The sequence below is a fragment of the Pipra filicauda genome, unplaced genomic scaffold (assembly GCF_003945595.2).
Source record: "Pipra filicauda isolate LSUMZ 115617 unplaced genomic scaffold, ASM394559v2 scaffold16_size7369187_pilon, whole genome shotgun sequence".
Lineage (NCBI taxonomy): Eukaryota > Metazoa > Chordata > Aves > Passeriformes > Pipridae > Pipra > Pipra filicauda.
This window is the reverse complement of record NW_024104207.1, coordinates 2,948,190-2,973,815: the sequence shown is the minus strand read 5'-3', so window position 1 is coordinate 2,973,815 and position 25,626 is coordinate 2,948,190. Positions and strand designations below refer to the sequence as shown.

The 25,626-nt window shown below is 36.0% G+C and overlaps 1 protein-coding gene across 1 annotated transcript in view; it reads right to left on the bottom strand.

Annotated features, from left to right (window-relative positions):
• Positions 1 to 205: 205 nt before the first annotated feature.
• The window catches only part of FAM120B (family with sequence similarity 120B), a 49,628-nt gene continuing 24,207 nt past the window's right edge, over positions 206 to 25,626 (bottom strand). The window contains exons 7-10 of the mRNA XM_027721400.2: positions 11,733 to 11,939; positions 7,743 to 7,851; positions 6,396 to 6,509; positions 206 to 2,547 (exon numbers count right to left, since the gene is read on the bottom strand). Coding sequence (XP_027577201.1) covers positions 2,495 to 2,547; positions 6,396 to 6,509; positions 7,743 to 7,851; positions 11,733 to 11,939 — 483 coding nt within the window. The 3' untranslated portion in view covers positions 206 to 2,494. The remainder of the gene's footprint in view (positions 2,548 to 6,395; positions 6,510 to 7,742; positions 7,852 to 11,732; positions 11,940 to 25,626) is intronic.

The window sequence follows — 25,626 nt, the reverse complement described above, 5'->3', positions numbered from 1 at the left end:
TTCGTGCTTATGCTTTCACTCTACAGTTCCTTGTGGGAAAAAATATTTTGGCTTGGAAATAATAATAAGCAGCTTCTGCTTATGGTCTAACATTAGGAAGGAAAAAACTCTCACAGAGACACTATCAATTCTTCAGTAGTCAGGGTAATTATTACCAACAATTCACAGCATACCACAGCTAGCACAGCAAAACTCCCACTCTAGCTGTATTTAACTTCATTTATTGAGGCCAACAGAAAACTTTTCTCATATCAAATCCTGCAGGGGGAATTACCAACAAATTCTGGCACACGATCACGTTCTTTTCGAATACACCATTATACATCATGAGATCTCTGAAACTAGAGAACTTTCCATAAAACTCAGACCACATTATTCCAAAAGATTCAGGGGTGAGGGGGGGTAAGAAAAAAATGATAGTACAATTACAGTCAGTGACAAATCAATCAAAAAAGGAAGCAGGAATACCCCATCATGGCGGGATAGTTGGAACGCAAAGGATTTATACACTGTGTTGTATAAAAATTGAGTCTGTTAAAACTTTCAATAGAACTAGAAATCCTGTATTGCTTATCTCTTTAGTTGGATTGTTGCTGTATGCTAAGTACAAAAGAATGTATTTATTGGATTACAAACAGAAAAATACATGCAAGGAAATCATAGCATGGAGTTATGTGTGTCTGACAATATTATTCGCTTGGACCTAATGTATACTAAACAGGAACTAAGTTCCACTGAGAGTTGATTCAAGAAGTTACCTGCACAAGGCCAAAGAAACAACATTAAGTGAATAATCACAGAATCATAGAATGGGTCAGGTTGGAAGGGACCATAGTGGGTCATTTGGTTCAATCTCCCTGCTCAAATAGGGTTGTCCTAGAACACATACCACAGGATTTCATCCAGGTGATTCTTGAATATTTCATGACGGATACTCCACAGCCTCTCTGGACAACTGTTCCAATGCTCAGTCATCTGCACAGCAAGGAAGTTCTTCCTAATATTCAGTTCAAACTTCCTGTGCATCTGTTGCTGCCTACTGCCTCTTGTCCTATTGGTTGGCACCACCAAGAAGAGCCTGGCTCCATCCTCCTGGCACCCCCCCTTTAGATATTTATACACATTGATGAGGTCCCCTCTCACTCATCTCTTCTCGAGGCCAAACAGGTCCAACTCTCTCAACCTTTGATTTGGAGAGAGATTCTCCAATCCTTTAATCATCTTTGCAGTTCTTGCTTGACTTGCTCCAGGAGCTCCATGTGTCTTTTGTACTTCCTGTTTTTCTTTCATCATATACCTCCCATGTGAGAAGGAGTTACTATATAATTTAATGTACTGAAAACGTTGAAATACAAAACTAAAGACATCGTGATTCCAAAGCACATACACAGATGAAAACCCAACAGTTCCATAAACATCCTCTTGAACCAACTCTGTTCAAAGTTTGCTAGAAATCTAAGAAAAGCATGAAATTGTTGAAGTCTATGTAGATGGAGGTGCTTCAACTGAGATGCAGATCAGTAAAGAAAGAAACACAGTTCTAAGTGTGTCACATGCTTTCTATGATCCTATATGTTGATAAAAATTGCATGTGCTCTGTTATTTTACATTTCTTTAGTATTGTTTATACTCTATTTAAAATTAATTCATTTTAATAATATTTAAAATGTATTAATTTTAAAATTAAAGAAATACATATATCACTGAAACTGAATCACAAAGTGAAATTTATCAATTTTTAAGAAATAATTCTGAGGATAGGTGTTCGAATTAGAATTCTGGACAGAAAATAAATATCGAGCTCTCATAAGTATTATTCATTACAGAAGTAAAACATGACAGATTCTTTCTCTCCTCAGTTGACAAAGATAGAAAAAGTAGCTTAACTGGAAGTACCAAATGTAATAGTAATTTTTGTCTCTTGTAAGAAAGTTACATTTTTACAAAAAGGTGATATTGTTTCACTGGCAGATGATGCTTACATCCGTGATGGCATGTTTCAAACTTTTCTACAGGTTTCAGTAACAATGGTATAACCCTTAAGATACAGATATAATCCACAATTAAGACACAAACCACATACAGCACGAACATGACACATTCACAGTGGGGAAAGTCTTGTAAGATAAACAAATATAACAAAAATATGCAAAAATCATAGGTCCTAAATTTACACTCAGAAATATCTAACAGTGTTGTAAAAAACACTTCAGACTTTCTATTATCTAATGGACAAAACCATGTAGCTGTACTGGGATGTTAATGTGCCTCAGGTACCTGTAACTTAAGTTTTAGTGATTCTGGTCTCATAAAAAGAGAGTAAACATGAAAAGTGATTAATAAGGTGAACAGCCTCAGCTTTGAGGGACTTCCTCTACAATTATGTGGTTCAGTTATTTGTACAAAGTTCATAAAAAGAGGCTCTCATAAACAAAAATTATCTCAAAGGTAACTATCCCATCATCTCAGTTTGCCACCTGTAGACATGTATTCTTTACCGAGGAGGAAGGTGAAATCTCCTCCGGTCTGGGTGTCCTGATCCCCCACCTGGAGAAAGGAGGAGATGAATTAAACACTTTTAATGAACATTAAAGCAGGAAAACAAGAGCTTATTCAGGTAGCCCCCCCAAAAAATTACATTTATACATATCTTGAAAAAAATACATGTCCCTGTCCAGTTGGTGTATAATTCTGTCTAACATTTTGAGATGTTGGAGGATAAAGTCCATGATGTCATTGCTTTTCTTAAAACTCTTGGGTGACTGTAACTTTTAAATCTAGACCAATTAATGGGTTGAGATAGTGAGTCATACAGGTCATACACTGTGGCTGGTAGATAAGACTGTATGAATTCAAGAAAGGGAAACACACTATTTAGAACCAGACATCAGAGCTATATTTAAAGATATTTTCATACTGGTTTAAGTGTGCCTGTGTACAGTTCTGCTTTAGCTATAGATTCCTATAAGCAAAGTAGTACACTGTAAATTATATCTTTTTTTTTCAACACTGAAGTTCTACCAAGTTCCATCTGCATTACAGTTCTATCAAAATCCTATTAATCAGAAACATGACTGAACACAGAGTACGCAACCCAAGTGTGGAAGCCTTGACTAAATATCTTACAAATGAGAGCTTGCTTGCATTGTCTTCTGTTACATGTTTTACAGTGTACTAAGACTGATGTGAATGTACCCTCTTGATGCAACTACATTCCGTAAAGAAATGGAAATCTCAATAATTCCTTTTTGTCTTGGACAAAAGATTTTCTCTCAGTGAGACATACCTCTCACAATTTTTTCCCCTCTTTCCTTGGCACTCATCTTCTGTTTCCCCCAAAAAACTGCTTTCAATGCTCCATAAAAGCTTTTCTTCAAGACCTTGTTCTGTTTTTTTTTTTTAATAAATTACTTTTGGAAAAGTGATGTTTCCTAAGTTCAATTATTTAAAAACAAAAAAGCTGCCCAATTCCACTTTTTTTTTTTTTTTTTTTTTTTTAATAGAAAGATGGAAGAAAAATACAGTAAAGATAGATGGAAACAAAGAAGTAAAACTAATTCTTTTTTTAAAGAACAGAGTTTTCTTAGGTAGAATAGAGTTGACCCCCAAAATCCAACAACGTCTAAATGCAAGTATGAAATTGTCAGAATGCTTCATGATGTCCCCATCTCACTGTTTATGAGTCTGGTGGTAGATGACTGGTAGCTACAATTATCATCCCTTACTTCTAGCACTCTGCAAGCTCTTACTCATTATGATCCCTCCCTTGAGCCCCTCAAACAGAGAGTTATGATGTTTATTTTACCACTCGCAGAAATTCTATATAATTTCCAACATCCTCTACTATTTCTAAATTATTAGGGTATCCTTGATTTTAACCATTCGTGTAGCTGTTATAGCTACACCCATAGACACTCTCTCTCCTATCTCATTCCCTTGCCTCCAGTTCACTTTTCGGCAGATTTCAAAATATTAGTGTGAGAACCATTGTACACATCACAGAAACTTTAAAATATAGCTATAAAAGTATAGATAAGGTTATATTTACTTATTCAGTCTCTTTTTTTGTTATATTTTGTATGCTGATTTAGATCTAAGTGGTAATTTGTATGCTATGACACAAAATATCAGTGTTTAACCGTTGGACTGTTGAAGAGAGCAAAGACACATGATAATTCACAGTGATTTCCACAGTTCTTAATGCTCAGTTTATTTTTAGGTTTTTGTAGAATGAGATAACAATGTGATGCAAAAAATGACTTAGTGGTCATCTAATTAATGAAGTTTACCTACCAATAGTCTATATGGTGTTGTGATGTGGTGTTGCAGCCACAAACCTAGAATCCGTAAATCATCAAACAAGAAATACTAAGGGAAAATCTACCTCCCTGTGAGGCTTAGTTGTCCTGCTCTGAATTACACGGATGTGCTCTTATCCCTTTGTAACGCACAGCCAAGAAATTTACAAAGAAGTTAAATGACTAAAATCAAACCAAATCAAAAAAAACCCCAACCCTCCCAAAACCCAACCCCCTCCCCCAGCTGAAATCCCTACATTCAAAATACAGCTAGAGAATGAGCTGTAAATTACAGCAGCTCAGTGTTTACTATTCACCATCTAATGAGGGATGCCTAAATGCAATTCTTGTTCTGCCTGAGGGGATTCAAGCCATCGTCTCAGAGAAATACCAATGCTTCTCAGGTTGATGCTCTCTTGTAAAAGCACTCTACTGGTGAAGTTGAGACAGTCATGGAATTCTTAAACATTAACTGATAAGAAAGAGCAAAGGCTGCCTAATCATTATTATTCTCCTGATACAGAAGATATGGGTCCTGTGGTTACTGTTCCATTACTTTTTAATGCATTTAATCCAATGATTGATATATCATATGCAACAGCAGGAACCATATAACAGTATACCATGAGAAGGTACATAAAGAGTGGGAGACGCAGATATAAGTAATATTAGTAGGAAGTTTTATAACATAAGCTACCATGAACACAAAATGACCACTTTTTTGTTCTTTTTTCTCTCTCTTTGGTGAGACCCATACAGCAGAGACATCAGCTACATAAAGAAACAACCCAAATACCTGTGCTAATATTAGCCAACTTAGGAAAAAGGAATTTTGTTAAAATGAGTCATGTTGGGAGATCAGTTTAAAAGGAGCTCTAAAGCATTGCAGGGCTCTTTTGTAAGGACAGATGTATTTTTCCAACAAATCTGTTTAACTTCTAACAGAGGTAATTTAACTGCAGTTACAGGGTCATGTTTTAAGAGCATCCTGAGGGTAAGAAATAGGGCTAGTGTAGAAGAAGCCATGATGTTTTAATAATGCTACTGAAAGACATTTATAACACTGAAGCACAGTTACTCTGGAACATACTTCGTGGAATCTATCTAGTTATAAGATCTCTGGAGCTGGCCAGAGATGATTTGACCTCTGAACATTAGGTTTCTTGGTCAAGAACTCATAACAATGACCAGTTTTGGTTTTGCTTATGGTCAGCATACATGCTCTATATTTTAGCTTTACATTTTACATACAGGACTGAACAATCTTATTTGTGAATCAAATGGTAGCATCTTACTCGCAAGTATTCAACAGTGGCAGCTGAAAAACATTAAAGACTTCACTGTATTTTATTATTTATCTTCCCCAATCATATCATCAATCTTTGAAAACCTCACCTGGAAACACAAAAGAAATCCAGGCTCTGCATACTTAATAAAACAATTGATGTTTCTTAGACACTCCACTTCCTTTTGTTTATTTTCTTTAATCTGAATGTGCTTCAACTCACAGTAGCAAGGAAGTAGAACTGAATTATGTCAACTCAACAGTGCTATCCACAGTGATGCTTCATTGAAATGTCTGTTCAAGAAGTGAGACTGGTGAATGACTTAAGATTAATGCCAAGGCAAGACAGAACATCCATTTGTTTCACTCAGGGAGTGACCTGGAAGCTGAGATCCTGACCTAGAAAAGCACTTAAGAATGTATTTAACTTTATTCATACGCTTAAGTGTTTTATTGAAGTATGAACAAAAATCTGCAGCTAAAGACTTCAGACAAACATTTCTGTGCAACTGTGCCAATTTGCTTTAGAACTATTACAATTTTAAACACAGTTCAGCTGAGACCAAGCATGAAACTTATAAATACCACATGAAAGCTTTTTTCCCAGAACATTGTGAGTAAAAGATGACTAGAGATTATAATGCTACACTCTACCTCACCCTGCAGAGTTAGATTTTCCTGATGGTAGTGCACAAATACGATGCAAGTTTTGTTATTGACTGCTGTAGCCACGGGGTAACTGCATATAGACACAGAGCTTTTATATTATTGATAGAGACAATTCCAAAACCACAAACGTGCACGTTTTTTACCTTGTGATGGAGGATTTCTCTGTACAAACCCCCTCATCTGGTTATGATATGGAGAAACAAAATGACTTCTGCGTGGTTGTTGGAATCTGGGATTAAAATCTCTTTGTTCTCTTCCTGAAAAACAGTATTTATTAAGCAACTTTGACAGTATATAGGATTAAATGAAGAAACAATATTTTTCAGGAAACAATATTTCTTAGTTTTATGCCAAATACTCATGCACAATTATGATTTTTCCAAACTAAAGTCAGCCTAATAAGTGTGGTTCTTGTCTGCATTTCCATCTATGCTCATCACGATTACAAGCTGTTAACAAGTGTATTTAGAAACCAGATCAAAATTTTATGACATAGATTTGGAGAATGCAGTCATTAAACCAAACAGAAAACTCTGCCCAAATTGGAATCGCAAATCATAATTAAAATGGTTAAGTATAGCTCTCAAAGAAAAGCAGATGCTAACAAGGTCTGGTACTATAAATCACCAACAGATATCCTTAATTTTGAATGTCCAGCACCAGCACAGTGTAGTACTGCACCAGAAGTATAATACAAAGTACTGAACTAGCAGAAAAACATTCTGTCTGCTGTAATTTGCTCAAGAAATTCTTAAGGGGTAATTTTTATCCTCACAGACATTATAATTGATCAGGTATTAAGCAAGTAATAAACATAATATAAGCATAAACAATGAGATTTGGGGTAAGTTATTTTGAAGTCTCAAAAGCCCCAATATTAAGGCTGACCTGTGATTGATGCTAAAAACCTTTCAGATGTTTTTTTTCCCCCTGAAAGTCAGGTAGATCACATAGGGAAAGCAAATGTCTTTAGCAAACCAAGCCATAAAGCTGGGGGGAAAAAAGCAAAGCTGTAAACAAAACAACACAGTTCTCCAGGTTGCTTTCTTATAGTTTGAACCATATCACTGAGTCCAATAAAAAGTATTCTCTCTTCATTGCCTTACTCAGACCTTCAACTATCAATGTTAAAATAGCTCTCCTGAGGGAATGGGAGAAAAAGGTCAAATAGGAGTCATTTAATTCTTCCTATAAAAATAACTTTAGTCTCAGAGCAAATAGTTATTTTTCTCTCAATGAATGATATTTGTTGCATATATCTCACTAACTATGTAGCTAGATGGAAATATTATTCTATCTAAACTTGGTTAATTATATTCACATGAATTGTTAAAAAGGGAAATATTTTCTAAGATCTATCCTTTGGTTTCTTGGAGAAAGACCTTACAATTTACTTAGCTTGATGGGATGCCTATGTAATTGATGCTGCTGTTGAAGGATAATTGAACTCAATATATTAATTTTACTGAGAAAATTAACACAATGCCAACCTGCGTTAAATCCATTCCCTCTTGGTCTGCTCTGTATCACTCTTTTCTTTGCCATGCAAACCTTGCAAATGAAAGACTTCAGATTCTGGAAGGGTGTATACAAAGACTCCTGCAAATAACAGGGTTAAAAATCAATGACTGTTCTGCTCATCTTTCTTCAAGTGTAGCACAAATCAAACACATACACAACAACTAAAAGACCTGTCTTAGCCACACTCATGCATACATGAAGGTGGTAGACCTGGTTCACATTTTTTCAGGAAGTAAATTTCAAACATCTAACATTAAAAGTGGATACTCGGAGAGATGAGTAGGGGCGCAGAAGAAGTGTTTTCCTGCTTTCTCAGTGAAGTCTGTTTTTCTTCTCTGCTCATGTCTGTAAATCACTTGCCTTCCTATGCTATTACCTTGTACGTGTAGATATACTTAACTAGACTTCTGTCAGCAATACCTCAGGAAGAGATGGTTAAAGACTCCAGATAAGGACTGATGAACTCAAGGAAAATACACCAGTTAAAATCAGTCTCCTAATCTCATATGTTAGAAACAAAACTTAACCCAACAGTAATACATCAGCCCCGACTCCTGACTAATAAAATAGAACTAAGTCTAAAGAGAAATGGAGGAATTAAATAAAAATGTTTACCTCGTCACGTGATGAAAAATTTTACTGTGAAAAGGAAAAGCTGAAGCTATTTAAAGATGCAACACTGAAAGATGTGAAATATCCTTAACTTGCTCTGATTTCTGTGAGCTTTGATAAAGTGACAGGTCTCAGAATGTATTTCTTTTCTCCTGATTTGTACTGGGCATGTGGGATTTTAGTATACAGTAAAGAGAATTATGAAAAGAGAGATTTTAGAGTGATAGGGCAATTTGTGATTTTCATAAAACGGAACAGATTTTTACAGGATAACAATGCCTTTTTTAGGAGCAGGCAGGAGGGAAGAAGATGATGCGAGAAGGTAAAAAATCCAATAGGTAGTAAGACTGCAGCAATTAAAGAGGTTTCTTAAATTAGAGGTAGAGTCTGAATCCCTGAACCCTGCTGTGAACTTACCAACTACATTTTTTGAGTTACTAGAGACTTAAACAAAACTCACAAGTTTGGTTTGTTTTTTTTTACCACACAAGCTGAGTCCAGTTTGTGAAGAACACCCTCTAATGGGAAAAACCTTTCATTTTATTCTTGGGAGAACAAATTCAGAATATGTTTATGAAGGTGGGATGAAAGGCATGATCAGAAAAGAACAAAACATATCACTTATGATGACCCCATTATGTAATTTGGTTTTAATTTTAAAAACTTAATTATAAACATACTCATTAGTGAGAAGCACAATAAAAAGGCTAATAAAGTGATAATATCATTGCCTCACTGCTTTATGAGACTATTATATCCAATTTTCTGTGTGGATAAAGAAACTAATATGATTACTGTTTTGAAAAACAGAGAACTAGCATAATGTGAGCTTAGCATATTTTTTAAAAAAAGCAAGATGGCTCTATTTTTTTATTCTTATCCAAAGCTGCCCATTTTTTATCTTTAACAGCTGCTAGGTTACAAAGAGCTGAGTCACACAAAAACTTGCCCACAAATATATCAACTGTACTTAATGTATACATTCTTTGGGTACAAGAATCTGCAGGAAGCAAATCCTAAAATGTTCAAAATTTCTGATATACATGTAAATATTTGTATTTCCACTGTAATTTTCAGAAAGCTATTAACTGTTTTTAAGCCCACTGTAGTCAAAACAGCACTTATTCTGAGATTGCCTGAAGTTCCCAAAGTAATGTAACTGTCCAGATCATAGAGAAGGGACCTTAGGAGACAAGCACTGAACAACAAAAGGAATAACTTTTTCCTATTATTTATATTTTCTATAACAAAACATCCCACACAGAATAACTTCTTTTCTGAATACAATGCTATCACTATCACCAGATTATATCTATGGTGCTCAAGGGTAGATTGTTAACAAACAAGTGCTGAAAGATCCTGGCTTCCAGCAGTACATTAAGCTCTGCCAGGAACTAAGTACCATTTTTATTTATTAAAGTTGAACTTAATAGGAAAAACCAATCACATATGCTTGCTGCCTTGCCAGTGTTCCCAGCTAAACTGGCATCTCTTGGCACTTTGCCTCAAAACAGATTCTTGCCTCAAACTGATAAGCTGGAAAGCTATTTTGTTAGTCTGGGTACATATCTCTGCCACATATGTACCATAAAATTGTACCTAAAAAAAGAAAAAGATATTTAAACTACTCTAAAAATTCACGTGGCTAGAGTATTTTTTCCTCACAATAGAACACTTTATCTGGGGTTTGTGTAAAACAGAGCATTAGGCTTTTAAAAACCCTAACCTAGATATTTAGTTGATCAAGCATATTTCTAACTCTGTTCTAGGGAAGTAATCATCTTTCTTCATCTTTGTTATAAAACAGGATAAAATACAGCTCAAACATTACCGCACCAAGATTTTCAAATGTTAGCTAAAACATACTACCTAACACATTTAAAAATACCTATCTCAATTAATATAAGTCTTATACAGATTTAGATATGTATTGTCAAAACTATCCACTACCCTGAATTCTACCCAAATGGAAAGAAGTATCAATTTCACACAGATCTGGATACTTTTTATATTTTCCTGTCTATTCTCTAAACCATCTATTGTTCTGCAAAATCTTGCATGAAAAACTGGGTGAACCATTGTCCCAATCCAAAATCTACTGAAATCAACCAACCAATTAATAGGAACCACAGGACTTGGAAAGAAGTTATGGTCCTAATCATATGATTGAATACATATGGAAAGGATTATTCTTCTCCTTCATGCTAAAAACACATTCATTCCACCCACCCACAAGTGTTCCACTCATCACTCCAGACCAGCACGGTATGCAATTGGACATAAAATTATAAAAGAAAACTATTCAACAACTGGCATTGAATGCATGAGATTAACATAAATCAAAACTGAAATATTTTTTCTCTCTAATTACTTTATTTTAACCTCAAGTGATATATTCAATAGCAGATTAAAACATTTCAAAGGTAAGATTTTCAAAAGTAATTAAATGATACAGGCTTTTCAAGTCCACAATGAAAAGAGGCACATTAATTGAAGGTCTTCAGAGCTACCTTCACTGATGAGTACAGACCTACCCAACCATCTCTCCACAAATTCTGTGCTGATGGGGTATGAGCCAGGTCTGGTTTGAGACTTCATTCACGCATCAATACAGTCTTGCACCCAGTCTAGCAGACCCTACCTCTGAGTCTAGACATAATGCCACTGCAATGCATTGTGTTGAGTAGGACTCTGATAGTACCTTTCTGCCCAGACATGTTTGAAGTCACATTGTTTTTTTGGTAACGTAGCATGTAAATCTTACAAATCCCCAGATTTGTAAGATAAAGTGGGACTGAGGACCAAAGTACTCAGAGGTACAGGAAGGTACTTGGTGAGAGTTTAAAAAAATACCTAAATATACACCTTCTTCTGATTTACAGTTCCTCTTTGAATTTACCAAACCTTCACCTCAAACTTTAGGTTCTTTATTGCCTTTAAAAATATCACTCTTAAATACTTTAAAAATTATATCCAGTGTGCTTATTTAAAGATGTTCTTAATATGTTACCTAAAATCTTACAGGAAAAAGATCTCAGTAATATCTCAGTACTAGGAAACCTTATGGGCATTTTCATTTTTTGAACTTGACAACCATTTTCCTTATACTATTTTCTGAGTAATGGAAACAAAAATAAAGGTAAAATTACAGTTTTCTTCATAGGCTCAGTATTTCTACTTTTTTTTTTAATTATTTTTTGTGGAGAGAGTGAAAAAGGAATAAGAGAGAGAAGAAAAATACAAAGAAAGGGGAACAGTGTAAACAAGAATATTAAAACAACGAAGTAAATGGGCAGGTACATTTTTTCAAAGAATACAGAAATGTCTAAGAGGATGTGGTTACTCACATTGCCTTCCAAAAGCTCTTCCACAGAGCAACCTCGGTGCGACTGCTGGTATTTTTCTTGAAAAAGTTTTCCATCAAACACTGTCCAAGGCATCAAATCATCCATTCTGAATGGAAAGCCACAGGCGCTATTGGCCATGAGCAACGTTGTAAGGCCACGAACCAAGACAGCGCCAAGATGTACAGCTCTGGAGTCTACTTCTGCAAGCTGTAAACCCACACACACACACAAAAGATAGGCCTCACAAATCAGGGAATATGAGCAATGTTACCATCACATATAACCATAAGAACAGCAGAGAAAATGATAAACTGTCTCACAGTTGTGACAAAGATGGTCCTCTCTTTCACAGCAGAATTGGTCAAAGGATTTTGGATCTAGTTTTACTCAGTAAGTGAAGTTTAACAAGCACAGCATCTCACTCAAGTTTTTAAGATAGATACTTTCAAAATGAAAATGGAAAGACAAAATAAGTGGCTATTCTCCATTGTATTTTTCAAGCATCAGCAGTTCTCCAGAAAAAGTTCTGTTAGTGGAATGTAAAACATGAACTGGGAGTAGAAATTGATGTGTACAGTGATCCATTGACCTTCCGGAGTTTGATTACCCCGGAAATGCTACAGTATTTAGAGGTCATTTAAATTATAGGATTTGACAGAGTAAAGTTTATTGTATCCAAACTTTTATTTTAAAAACTCTAAAATTTCCTCTGACTGTAGTCTGAAAGTCAAATTATTTCACTTCAACGTGTATTTTTCCAGAAGACATACTGCAATGGTATGACAGAATCTAGAAAATGTAAAATGAGAAACTCAATAAGACAAGTAAAACTCATAGCAAAAGTAAACTTGATGGGTGAATTTAACAGCCTGCTGTGGCAGAGCATAGCAAAATACAAAAGCTTTGAATCCAATATGGGTAAAACTGTGATTTTAAGTATTGTGTAAACAGTACATAGCTCCTCAGAGAGCAATGCCTTTTTCACAGTCTATGCTGAAGCAGTTTGTCAGGACCAGAAGAGATTCATAATAGTGTGGCCATCAATACTGTAATCCATGGCAGCTGTTGTGTCCTTACAGTATAAATTATACCAGAAATGGAATAGGACAGAATCGTAGAATGGTTTGGATTGGAAAGGACCTTAAAGATCATTTAGTTCTGAGTCCCCTGCTGTGAGCAGGGACACCTCCCAACTAGATTTGAGCAGTCATTTAGAAAATGAAAGGTCCATCTTTTTCTGACTGTGACACTTCATACTCGAGTAAGGAAGACTCTCTTATAGCCTCCCTTTAAAATATAAGTATTTTCAGTACAGGAGCAGGCCATTGAGTTTCAGGAAGCTATTGCCTCCAGATGTAAGCTATCATTTTGCCAGCTGAGCCTAATAACTACATGCACACTCATAACCCTCTTGCTCTGGCAAGTAAAGGGGGGGTTTGCAAAATGCCTAACAATGCTGAAAGGTACTTGGAAGAGGAATGTTGTTTAAGTGAACCAGTATTATTTGTACTAAACTAGACTGCAAGACTGCACACAGCTGAAAGGTTGCATGTTGTAGCTGAAAGGTTCTTACATTGCATTTACCAGATTGTTTCTGATCACTTAATCAAACTCTAACACCTGCTAAGGAAGTGAGTCCACATCATTACAAGCTTTAAAATGGAATCTGCTTGGTTTGTGATCACAAAGTAAGACTTTATGAGCGGAAAGTACAAAGAAAAAGAACTGCTGGGAATCCTCAGAACTCTAGGGAATTCTTTCAGCTTTTATACTCCTGGGTCTTGTTCTCGATGCAACAATAAATTGAACTTTAAGCAACTTCAATAAAACACTTCAGAACATTTTGACAAGTGGTTTGCCCTTACACTACAACGAAAATGGACATGGTAAGCTACAATTAGCAGTAGAGGTCAAGAGTGACGGTAGTACACCAACCAGCTGAATCAAACTTGGCCAAATTTATATCAGTATGATTTATGTCACAAATAAGTCTCTTTATTATAGATCAGTACAAAACCAGACTGAAATTCACAGTCACATGAATTGGTATCTTCTGTCACTGAATTATTGGTACTGATGATGTCAAAAGATTCAATGCTGAAAACAAACTTTCATGAAGAATAATGAAAACAAGTATTTAAGAAAATGAAAGAGTAAAAGCTGTCACCCGCAGCAAGCAATTTCCCGTCTATTAATTTAGTGGATGTGTACCATATGACTATTAGTTCATACCTTTCTGTAAGATGCTTTTACTGTCCTTTTTAATCCCACTGTTATCAAGGATATAAAACAGCTGCTATAACAGATTATTAATACTATGTGTGAATGCTGGATGCCATCTGGGCCATAAATATTAAAATAAAGCTTTTATATATTTATTTTATTCTGAAAACTCTAAGCATAGACCCAACAGAAATGTGATTAACCCAAGTTTCTTTGGTGATGGCATTCAAGTTAATGCAAACCAAATGCATATGTATTTGTAGAACAATGTCCAAGTGAGAATCTGAAAAATTTTGCATTTGATGGTGATGCACAAAATAGTAAAATACAGAAGAGTATTTTGAGTGCCATCTCAAACTGAAGATCAGTGTAATACTGGCACTGATGCTGTTACTTCTGTCTGAGTATGAAATCTGAGCCATCAACAAAACCTATGCTCTTTTCAATTACAATTCAGACATATTGGTTAAGAAGGATAAAATAATGTTGCTGGTGACAGGTTTTACAGGTAGAAGACTTCATTGTCTTGGGATATCAATCCAGAACTTTTCCAAAGCAGTAAAGTATTGTGGAGTAAGGTGTGTATGTGCGTGTTTGTGTGTGGTGGGTATCAGGTAAGGCTTGTATTTTTAATGGAAATCAATATTGGCAAGACCAAGGCCAGAACTATCAACAGTGATTTCTTTATTTTAATAGGACAGGAAATACATTCACTAATGGGTAGTTCCTATTTTCCATGTCTGGCAATGAAAACCAAAGAAAATGAAAGCACAGTGAGTCCGTAACAATGAGGCTGTGTGCATGGCAAACCACAGACTTGCTTTGCCACGGGAATGCTCACAACAGCTTGGTGTCTGCAATGTTAAGACGTCCCGATGAGGAGTACAAAATTCCAAAAGAAAAGGAGTCTTGTCTTACAGGGCATTAAACCCTAGAGATTACTTTCTTTCAGAAATTGTGTCTGTTCTTTTTACTACATTTACAAACTCAGGACCCCAGTGAATCATGTGAGATGCACCCCTGTGATCTCGCTGCTGCTACTCCTACCACCAGCTGATGCCATTTGTGCGAGAGAGACAGAGAGTGCGTGAGAACTGCTCCTCCTGCACCAGCTGCCTGTGCTGTGCCCCTGCTGGTGCCCCTCCCAACAGCAGCTTCCCACTGTCTTGACACTTGGGGAAAAAGATTACTTTTCCTATTTGCCAGCATTAACTGAAGGCTGAGAACTCAAAAGTTCACAGTCCTCTAGCACCACTTCAGCAGAGGTTACTGATATCATGCTTAGAATGCCAATCTGAACTGGATAAGCTACAGCACCCACAACACTATGCATAAAATATTTTTCTAACAATTTGAGAAATGTCTTTTCTAGAAAAGCTATCATCACAGACCTATATGACACCTTTTTCTGCTCTAGGGACACAGGGCTCTGGCCCATGGACCACAAGTTCAGGCCAATCTCTGTGGTCACGTGCATATTCATCGGCCACAGAAAGAGGCTTTCCAACATGGAAAGTGTTTGCTCACAGGACCCAGAGACTGTACATCCTGCTGAACAGTTTTAACTTACAGGAAGAAAAAAATACGTGGATCTTGTATATGAAATGTAAATTTCGAGTTCAAATTTCATCTAATGAAATAATAGTAAAAATTAATCAGGATGTAAAAATACATTACATTCTAAGGAAATACTACTAGTCCTCTGAGTCTTCTTTGTGGATTCACAAATGATTTTTTGATAGAGGTGTAAACTTCACGCTATGCATTTTGAAAGCTGCACAAACTTTTTTCAGGAATGTACTAAAAAGACCCCACAACTCCTTCACCCCTCAGCTGTATGGAGTTTAAAGGGTTCATATTCTGTTAAAAGAATAAATAGGTTCTATGACAGTTGAAATGTGAGGATAAGTATCTGAACGTGCCAGATGTCAGCAGGCACAAATGAAGGCCAGAACCATTCCCTCCAGCAAAGCATCTCACTATCTAAATTTCTAGAAACCAAGGAGAAAAGTAAAGATATAATAATAATTTTACAATTCTTTACTTGTGCTACTTTAAATGTCCTCTGTATCTCAATGTATAAAATACCACATTTCATTTAAAAACTTGTTCCTTTAGTAGGATTTTCAACAACATTCTGGGGATGCTCTTTTTGTATTAATAATTGTTATTTACGATAAAGTTGTCCTTATGCATTTACTTTTTTTCCTAATCTGTTGCCTTCTTCCTGTGATAAAGTTGAATACAGAAGATATGACCATTTTGAAATACAAATTTAAAAAGAAATAACTTTAAAATCATATAAGGCTTTTCTCGCCCTCCTCCCTTCCCCACCCCACCCACCCACAAAAGAACATACCTGTTTTTATTATAAAAGGGAGAACATAATACTCAAGGACAGATTAGTATTTGATGATTTCTAGTTAAAATTAATAATTCAATAACAATAGTTACAAATCAATGTAATTTGATCCAAGCAATAAACTGCTGGAATTCAAGCGGTGCTGATTAAAATCGTACTGCCCTAGTTTAACCAGTTCTTTTTACATGCATTTGAACTCGGTGTATTATCAGTATGCTACTTCTTACATTAACTCCCCAAGAGCCACCTCTGCCTTAAATGATCAAATATTTAACCATAGGTAATTTATGCTTGAGCAATAAAGGCAGCAGGTAGATCCTATCTCAGGAACTTGTCATTAAAACAGAAAGGCTTAGCTTTGCCTGAGAGCGCTAAGGCACACTGTGTTCCAAACATAGAGAGATGGACTGTCAACTGATGACAACTTAAGTAAAGTTAAATTCTCTGCGATGGAAAGCATCACTAAACAATTTCAAGCAAAAGACAGAGACCAGATCTTCCTGCCTTCAGCCATTAGTGTGAATTCCTAGTGTGAGTTGTCAAAAGATGCTAAAGCCCCTGTGCACTGAAGATATATTTTCTGTTTTTGAGCAAAGATAACCTAAACTGGTGTAATGGTGACAAATTTCAGGAGTGTCAACCTACAGAGGTGGGCTGGTGAAACGGCATATTTACTTGGCATCAGTCAGCTTTAAGCAATAAGCTGCTGGGAGCATAGTGCATCGTCTGCTTCCTTGACCTGTCAAACTGACGGAGGAGGGGAGCACCAGTATTTTGAAAACAGACTAAGGTTTATTCTGATAAAGAATAAAAGAGCTTAAATTAAGCTCTTCCTGCTTAAACAAGGTGTGTGCAAAGGAAAATGGGGATTGAAAAGCAATCCTATGAGGGAATCTGCTGCAACAGAAACTAGAAAAACCAGTTTTTAAACACTTCTAAGGCTTTGAAGTAAATATTTAGCAGTAAACAACCTAAGTGTTTAGTATTTATATGTTCAGCAAAGTTTATTTACCAGGTTTTATCAGGACTTTGACGTAAAATGATACCTCTGTGCAGAACACTGTTATTTACATTAAGCCAAAACCACCACAGAAGTAAACTTAAAAAAAATTAAAAATTGCTTTTACCATTAAGCATCCTACATAAAATAAAAAAAAACTAATACTGTTCACCAATTTGCAACCAGAAAAAAATGTCCTTCAGTTACAAAAAGATAATATTTAATTTCTGGTTTAATTTTCAAATATAGCCACTTTTATCAGAACTTTAAATCATATTCACAACAAACTCCAGCATAAATTACATTTCTGTGATAGTGAATTTCACCAGTTAAAAAGTTTAGCCCTCTCAGCTTATTTATACAGTTATGCAATGGACAATACATTAACACTTGTAAAAAGATTGAAATAACATTATTTCTTTTATTTTAATCACAACTGCTGAACTCTGATCTAAATGATTACTAGGGTAATGACAGTCCACAATACATGTGGACATCTACAGAATGTTCACATCAATTTTGAATTATAGTCATCAGGCTAACCATCTGACTGTAGCCCAGACAGCAGTCATATCCTTTCTATAAAAGTGAATGGATTCATCTGGATTTTAATTTTTACCGTCTTAAATACTTGCTCATGTTTTTGGTGACATCTTTGAACCTCCTCACCTTTCCATCATACAGATAATATTGAATTTATTTAGTAGCAAAATATATTTTATTTGTTTGGGACTCTGAAAATTCTTGTAATCTGATTTTCCTTCCTTTTTTTTTTTTTCTCATACAACAGTTACATGTTGTGGAATTATGAGATATAGAAGTATGAGTAGCTTCACTTGCCTTGCAACTAATAAAGTTTATGGGGGACAAACCGCCAACAGACTCCTGGTATGTCTGCACCATGAATTGATGTCTGCCTCTGCTATGTCACTGGCATCTGAAATGGTTCAGTAATTATTAGAATTTTCTTCCCCATGCCTGTAGTGATGTCTCCCTCTCATATGGATGCCCTAATAAGGTGATATCGTTAAAGTTTCCTCCTGTTGGGCAATTTAGAGTGCCTTCCCCATCTTCCCTGCTGTCTAATTAAAACAATCATCATTAACATATTTCTCTCACAGACTCCTACATCTTTGTCAAACGTGGCTGAAATTAGCCCACATACTCAAAAAGTTATTAGGGGACACAAAGAAAAAAATTAAAAATCATGCAAAAGGTCACTCCTCTTCCAGTAACTTTCCATTGTAAGCCTTCAAACATCAAACTTCTTCTACTCCTTTACTTTCTGACACTCACTATGTATTTCTGTAGTCTACTCTACACTGACTAGCTCCTTTACCAAAATCTTTAAAACAAGGGTCTTCATTTGCTACCTGCATCTTGACCACATTCCTGATCTAAAGTCCTTATTCACATCTTAACCCAGCGCTTTCCCTTTGTTTAATCATAGGACTGGTCCATGGAACAAACTTTTAGGAATAAAAATTCTGCCAGCAACAGAACTACTCAGCAAAGCATGCTTGGCTGCCTTTGATAATGCAGCGTGTGCTTCCACAGTCGTGGAATATATTGGCAAATGGCAGCTGGGTAGGCCTGCAACTGCTCAGTTCTTTGCTGGAACTGTCGAAGGCTTAATTAGCCAAGCTTAAAAATTAGTTTACTATTTTTCCTCCCCAGAGGCAGAATAGATGTTCAAGATCTCCTCAATTGCCCTAATATATGACCATTTTCTCTCTTAAGCTGTTTTGAGTTTATGCTTTTTAAGGGCCTGATATTTCCCACTGAAGCCAACAGAAAGACCACTGAATTTCAGTAGAATTAGATTAGGCAAAATTTAGCATGTCTGAAGCACTGCAGCTTCCAGAAACATTATGACAACTGTTATTAATGTCATGTCTGGTATATAAGCTCTTCAAATACAACAGCCATCGAACCGTGATGGTTAGTGTAGAGAATTCCAGGAGAACAAATACTGTTTGCCAGTGCAATATAGGTTTTGTTGGAGCTTTTTTCTCCTTCGGTTTCTTTGTAATGCAAAGCAGCTGCACAATAAGATTGTTGATACTGTGGTTCACCCTTTGAAGTGATACGTCCAAGGTAAACAGTTCTAGCTAGGGAATTTTCTAGGTGTTAAGTCCACAGGTTGAGGAAGAAAAGAACTGGTCTGCTTCTATTTCATGACAATCCCAGGGTCCAAGACAAATTGAACTATGAGTCACACAGCAGTATCTCAGATGACCTATGAAAGGAACTGACAACCTGCAATCTGTGATCAGGTATGTTCAAGAGATCAGGAATTTGGTTGTTACTAAGGTGCAATAGAGTAATCACTTCCAGAATACCTATTCCTTTTGAAATGGAAAACTGCCATACACAACTGAAAGCTGCTGCCTTTTGTCACAAGAACATCAACCTTGTGCTGGGGTTTAGATGAACACATACAGAGAAATTAGAGAACCCTTTTTTGGTGCACATAGCTGTTGGATAAAGATGGTCTTCTGAGCTATTAAAGAACTGACTACAAACAAAGGTTTCAAAGAAAATTACTTACATGTAATATTCTACATTTTCTTGTACTGCCACTATGTCAGAGCAAATTAAAAATAAATAGGGAAAGAGTTTCTGTGAGAGTAACTTGGCCACTTTTAACAATGCATTTAACACAGAGAACAACGCCGTTTAAAAGAAAATGTATGCTCTGTAATAAGCCAAACTTTGGGATATCAGCCCTTCAGCCAGCATTGGACTCTGCAGGTGCTTTGTTGATAATGTTCCAGCCTCAGGAATTGATCCACAGCCATTTTAAAACAAAAGGTACCTTTTTTTTTTCCAGTCGTGCAATGCCAAAATAAACTTCCTGCAGAACCACTATACTTTCAACCTCTTATAACTGAAAAATATTACTTGCCATTGTTGCTAGCCTGAAATATTCCCCTGCTGTATTGAAGCCTCGGGGTACAAATACAACATACAATTGTATAATTTTGCTAAAAAGTAAAAAACAATGAGCAGAAGAGAGGGATGGATTTTTAAAAGTGTATTGGCATAGCTCTGCTTTTATTATATTCAGAAGTAAAACTCTCCTTGACTTTAGTAGGAACTTATGGAACTTAAGTCCAAGCACAGAAACATTTTCTGCCAAGATGTGTTTGTGTATTCTATACACAGAGAGTAAATAGAAAACTATTGCTGAATACTTAGGTATGCATTAACTGCCCTTGCTAAAACCAATACATACATAACTTTGTATTTGGCAAGGAACAATGGAATGTCTCTTCTTTTAAATCTATCAGGGGAATATATAGCAACCTAGATGAATGTAATATACCTTTTCAGTTAATGTGCATATGCTTCCTACTAATGCTGGTGTGACATGACGTGCTGATGAGATTACTAAACAATTAAATCTGTCCATAAATCACTAATTTTCTTTGGAGGTAACATATCTTTACACATTTAGTGTTTACTGTCCCTGTGTGTTTTTTCCTCACTTATAACACTAGGATTAGAATTGTCTTAAGTGGTGATGTCTTGAGATGCTAAAATATAATGCTGATAAGGGATATTATAACATACTTCTATCACTTTTCTCTTAACACTGCTCCATTTCTTTATAAAAGAAATCTTCGCTATTGTTCAGTAAACATCAAATGAAATTACCTAAAAATAAAGGTGAAGGGGAGGAGAATATATTTGCAACACCAATAATAATGTTAATGTATTACAAGTTCACATTTATACAGCATTTGTATTTTTGGCTAAAGAACTTCTATCATTGAGACTACTGGTGCATGAGTATTACAAACAAGAACTTAAATACGAAAAAGAACTGAACAATTTGACCAAACTCAAACTGATAGGAACTGGACACCATCTTGACTTTTAACCCCTGGCCAACGATCACGTCAATCAAGAATACACTTGAAAAGAAAGGGAACAAATCAGTTCTCGGTTAGCCTGGCTGTTTCTGACATCTTCCAGAGGAACACTTCTACTATAGTAATTTGAAAAACTCCAGTACATCCAACAAAGAACTGTAACCGTATGCCTATAAATGCATCCACCTATAAATGGCTCATTAGGTCATTTCAGAAAACATTTTTGTTTCTCTGAAGTTACACATAGCCATCTGCTTCTCCAGGGAAAGCCTAGACAGATGTGCAGCTTGCATTCCTGCTCAGGCGTGACAGAGGCACGCAAGCAGGTGCAGGCAGCCCTGAGCAGATGACAGGCAGGTGCACGCGTGCCACCGCTTCCTGACAGCACGCTCCATTCCCTCCCTGGCTCCAACCCCTGCATGTCACCTGCCCTGTGGGGACACAGGTCAGCCCTTAAAGGCAATGGAGAGCAACTCCACCTATACCATGCAAACACCACCTCCAACCCTCATGGACTGCTTGTTCCTTCTAGCATACAACATGCAAGGAAGTGAAAACTATTTAACTCAGAAGTAAACGTACACTTTGACCAACAGAAACTTGGCAGGAAAAGGTCAGTTGATACCAGAAATATTTGTTTTCCCTCTTTGCAATAGGTTATCTCTGAGTTTTTCAAAGCTGTCTGTTTGCTTAATATTTTGCAAGAGCTTTATTACCTTCACTAATAACTATGTTTCACTTCCTGCTACATTATTAGGCATGGATTAAAAAAATTAACAGCAATTTCGTTATCTGAAACACCTGAGCGTCTTTTACCTTAAGCATCTTGAAATATTCTTTATGCTATATACAGTCTAAAAGCAATTTATAACTGAAACACTGCTGCTATTTCTGTGTTGTTGAAACCTTGCTAATAATGAACCACAGGGCAGTAAAGGGGAAAACTCACAGAAAAGCTGAGCAAACTTACACAATTACGCAGAAAAACGCAAGATCATCTTCCACAAAGGAATATAAATCCTCTTTTTAAGGCTCTTGCTCAAAATCTGGGTCAAGATTTTCTCCATGGGCAAACTGAATCCAATTAAATGAAGGTAGAAGAGATGATCCGAAACTCGCTCTCTAGAACTACCTGAAAGGAGGCTGTAGTGAGGTGGGGGTCTGTTTTTTATGCCATGTCTCAAGTGAAAGGATGAGGAAACAGCCTTAAATTGCAACAGGGTAGGTACAGGTTAGATATAGAAAAGTTTTTTTCACTGGAAGTGTGGTTACGCACTGGAATAAATTGCCTAGGAAGATGGTGGAGTCACCGTCTTTGGAAGCGTTCAAGAGTCACCTGGAGCTGGCACTCGGGGATGTTTTTAGGTGCGAATATGGTGGTCCTGGGTTGACGGTCAGACTAGATGATCTTGAAAGTCTCTTCCAACCTTGACAATTCTGTGATTCTGTGATCTAGTTATCCTGTGGTTTGTATTTGTGCCAGTGACACACAACGGAATTCCCACAGTTATGTGAATTCTGATAGTAGAGCTTATGTCAAATGTAAAAAATGTTCAGGGAAATAGGCTCTAATAATACTAATAAATATACCAAATTTGGTCAAGAAGAAAATGGGGAGAGTGGGGCAGAATATCAATCTTGTCTGCAAGTTGAATAGGTTAACTTAAGATTTTTTTTATATGTTTATGAACCAAGAGCAGCAAAGAAAGGTAGAGCCAGTTGTCAATGCAACAGGACTGAGAAAACTTGAATTTCTTCAGAACTTCAAAAGACTCTTATGAAAATAGAAACAGATTTAGAGATGGGCCTTTCAAAAATTGCTGTAAGCAGTGAACAACTTCAGCTCCTGACAGATAATTGTCTTTGCACTAATGCTTGACCTGTGTAAGTGGACTGTTTCTATTTGAACCAGTTCATTTCAGACTGTCTTGAGGACATGAGAAGAAAGTTATATTTCTAAGTTTGAACCAATCCCAACTTGAAATCACATCCCATACTGTGGCACTTTTGTTCCAGAAAATCTAAAGACTGCAGATAAGAGAATGGGCTGGGAAGCAATGCCAAGATTAATAAACCACCTCAATCCCCCCCATTCCCCACTCCCTGCAGTTACAATCTCACCTATCATTTTAAAACCAGTTTTGACAGATGCAAATTTTGAGGGAGTATAAATCCCAATTCAGTAAAGTATTTGGGAATACACTCAAATTCCACTTTGGTTAATACTAATGTACATCACAGAAGCGGGTCCTTTGTATGTAAGAGGGGGTTATCTGTGAAATCTTTACAATATTCCTACTTGCATTTCATGTTTCATTCAACCCAATTAGACTTAAAGCAAATATTTATTAGGAAACAGTCGCAGGGGCACAATAAACATACATTCTCTGGGGAAGAAAGAATTTTTTTAAACAAACATATTTTGAAAAATATAGATAGGTCACAAAGGCTGTTTGGAGTCTGTTTGAAAAATATCACATGGTGTTGACAAATGTAGCTTGGCTTGCCAAACAGGTAAAAAATTCTTGAATGTTCAGAATCCAGGCATTATTTGTTTTTCTGTCTGCATGGCATAGAAGAATGAATATGGAGTTTAAAAATACAGATTTAGCAATGCCCTTCTTCAAATTTGAGGGACCCTAACCAAGATACACTGTTAACACTGTTAACCAGGTTACCTACACTACTACCTACTACTCTAAAACATACTGCTATTTTGCATGGATGTGACTGAGTATTCCTCAGGAAAATAGTTGGAGAAAAATATCTTGTGCAATATTGGTATAATACTATTACTAAGGTAGTTCTGCTTCCATGACAGTGTACAATGGAAAATACTCAAAGGTTCTGCACAACTACAATTCCTGCTAAAGCTATTTCCACCGGTCAAGCTAGTTAACTAGTTTGCTGAGTATTTTTTATTATTATTATTTCAAAAGCTAATTAAATAATACTTAATACATATTTTGTGAAAATTCATTTGCAATCAAGTTGCGAAGACTCTCTGGAGCTTATAATTTAAATCTAAAATGACTGCGCTCATTTCATATCCGTCATACTTTTAAATAATTGAAAGTACTTTAAAAATTGAAGGAATATACTTCAGTGCTTGACAAACACTGAACAACCAGTGGCCAGCTCAATATAAGAATCGAGACTGGAAGCATGACTGCTGGTGTTTCTTTTTCTCTGCAATGGCCTCAAAGTTAGCCTGATGGCTCTCTGGGCTTTTTGCCAACACCACACACCAGATTAAAATAGAAAGAAGAGAAATAGACAACCTGGGGTCCAAAATTTAATTCTGACCTTATGTATCAGCTCTACGGGAGGCTTGGGCAAAGCAGAATGCTAATCTACCATATAAGGGGGGGCAGCACAAGAAAACAAAAAAAAAACCTTACCAGAAAAATGTCTTCTCTACCATGTGCACATTTTGGTATTATGAGACCATCGATCTTGAAAAATAATCAAATCTTCATGTATAAACATTATGTTATTCTCAGAAAGTAATACATAATTTACAATGTAGTTACATGTCCACAGCCCACTTTCTTTCAGCATGAGATAAACTATATTTTTTATGGCTTTAACCCACTTTATTCAAACCATAGACATTTCTGTTTCAGAGATTTGTGAGTTTATGGATCTCGTTAACTATGAAATATGGACAGCATATTAGAAAGCAGATTTGAAAGTCAATGATGAAAGGCTCTCTTCATTCTATCAGAAGAACAGGCTCTATATTTTCTCTCATATTTCACAGTGGAAGTTCAGTGTTCTGCTACAACATACTTGCTAATGGAGTCCTTTACAGAAACAGAATTTTTTTTTATTAAATTAGTGTATTTCACAGAATTGTTTACAAGTAGTAAACATTTTTTTTCTACATTTAAAATAATACTATAGTGTTGAGTCCAAAATGGCAAATGAGCAAACAACTTCATAAAATTTTGCAGATGTTGACTAAGTTTAACATAATTTCCTTCAAAGCTCTCTTAGTAAGTCTTTCTAAGGATCACTTTTAACCTTTCAGTGGAGAATAAAAAGTATGGTAAACAGACTAAACTCTATTCTTGATTTCCTACTATAAACCCCACTTATTAATTAGTTATGTACTAGTGTAATTCACTGCACTTGGATCATTTGATTTTAAACACAAACATTAAGCTGTTAAATACCTACTGATAACCTATTTACTAACTATTAAAATAATAGTCTATCTCAAATTTGTAAAATGACCAGATAAACATAGTAATGAGCAAAACCAGCTTAAGCTGTTCTGAGGTGGAATCTTGAAAATTAGATTCTTGAACGATAATACTCAGAAAGCTTGCTTTTTTGATCATTATTCTTAGAGTACTTACATAAGGTACTCTATTTATTTAGTGTACTGCTCTTTCAAAAGAAAATTCCCAGGACATAATTAAATTC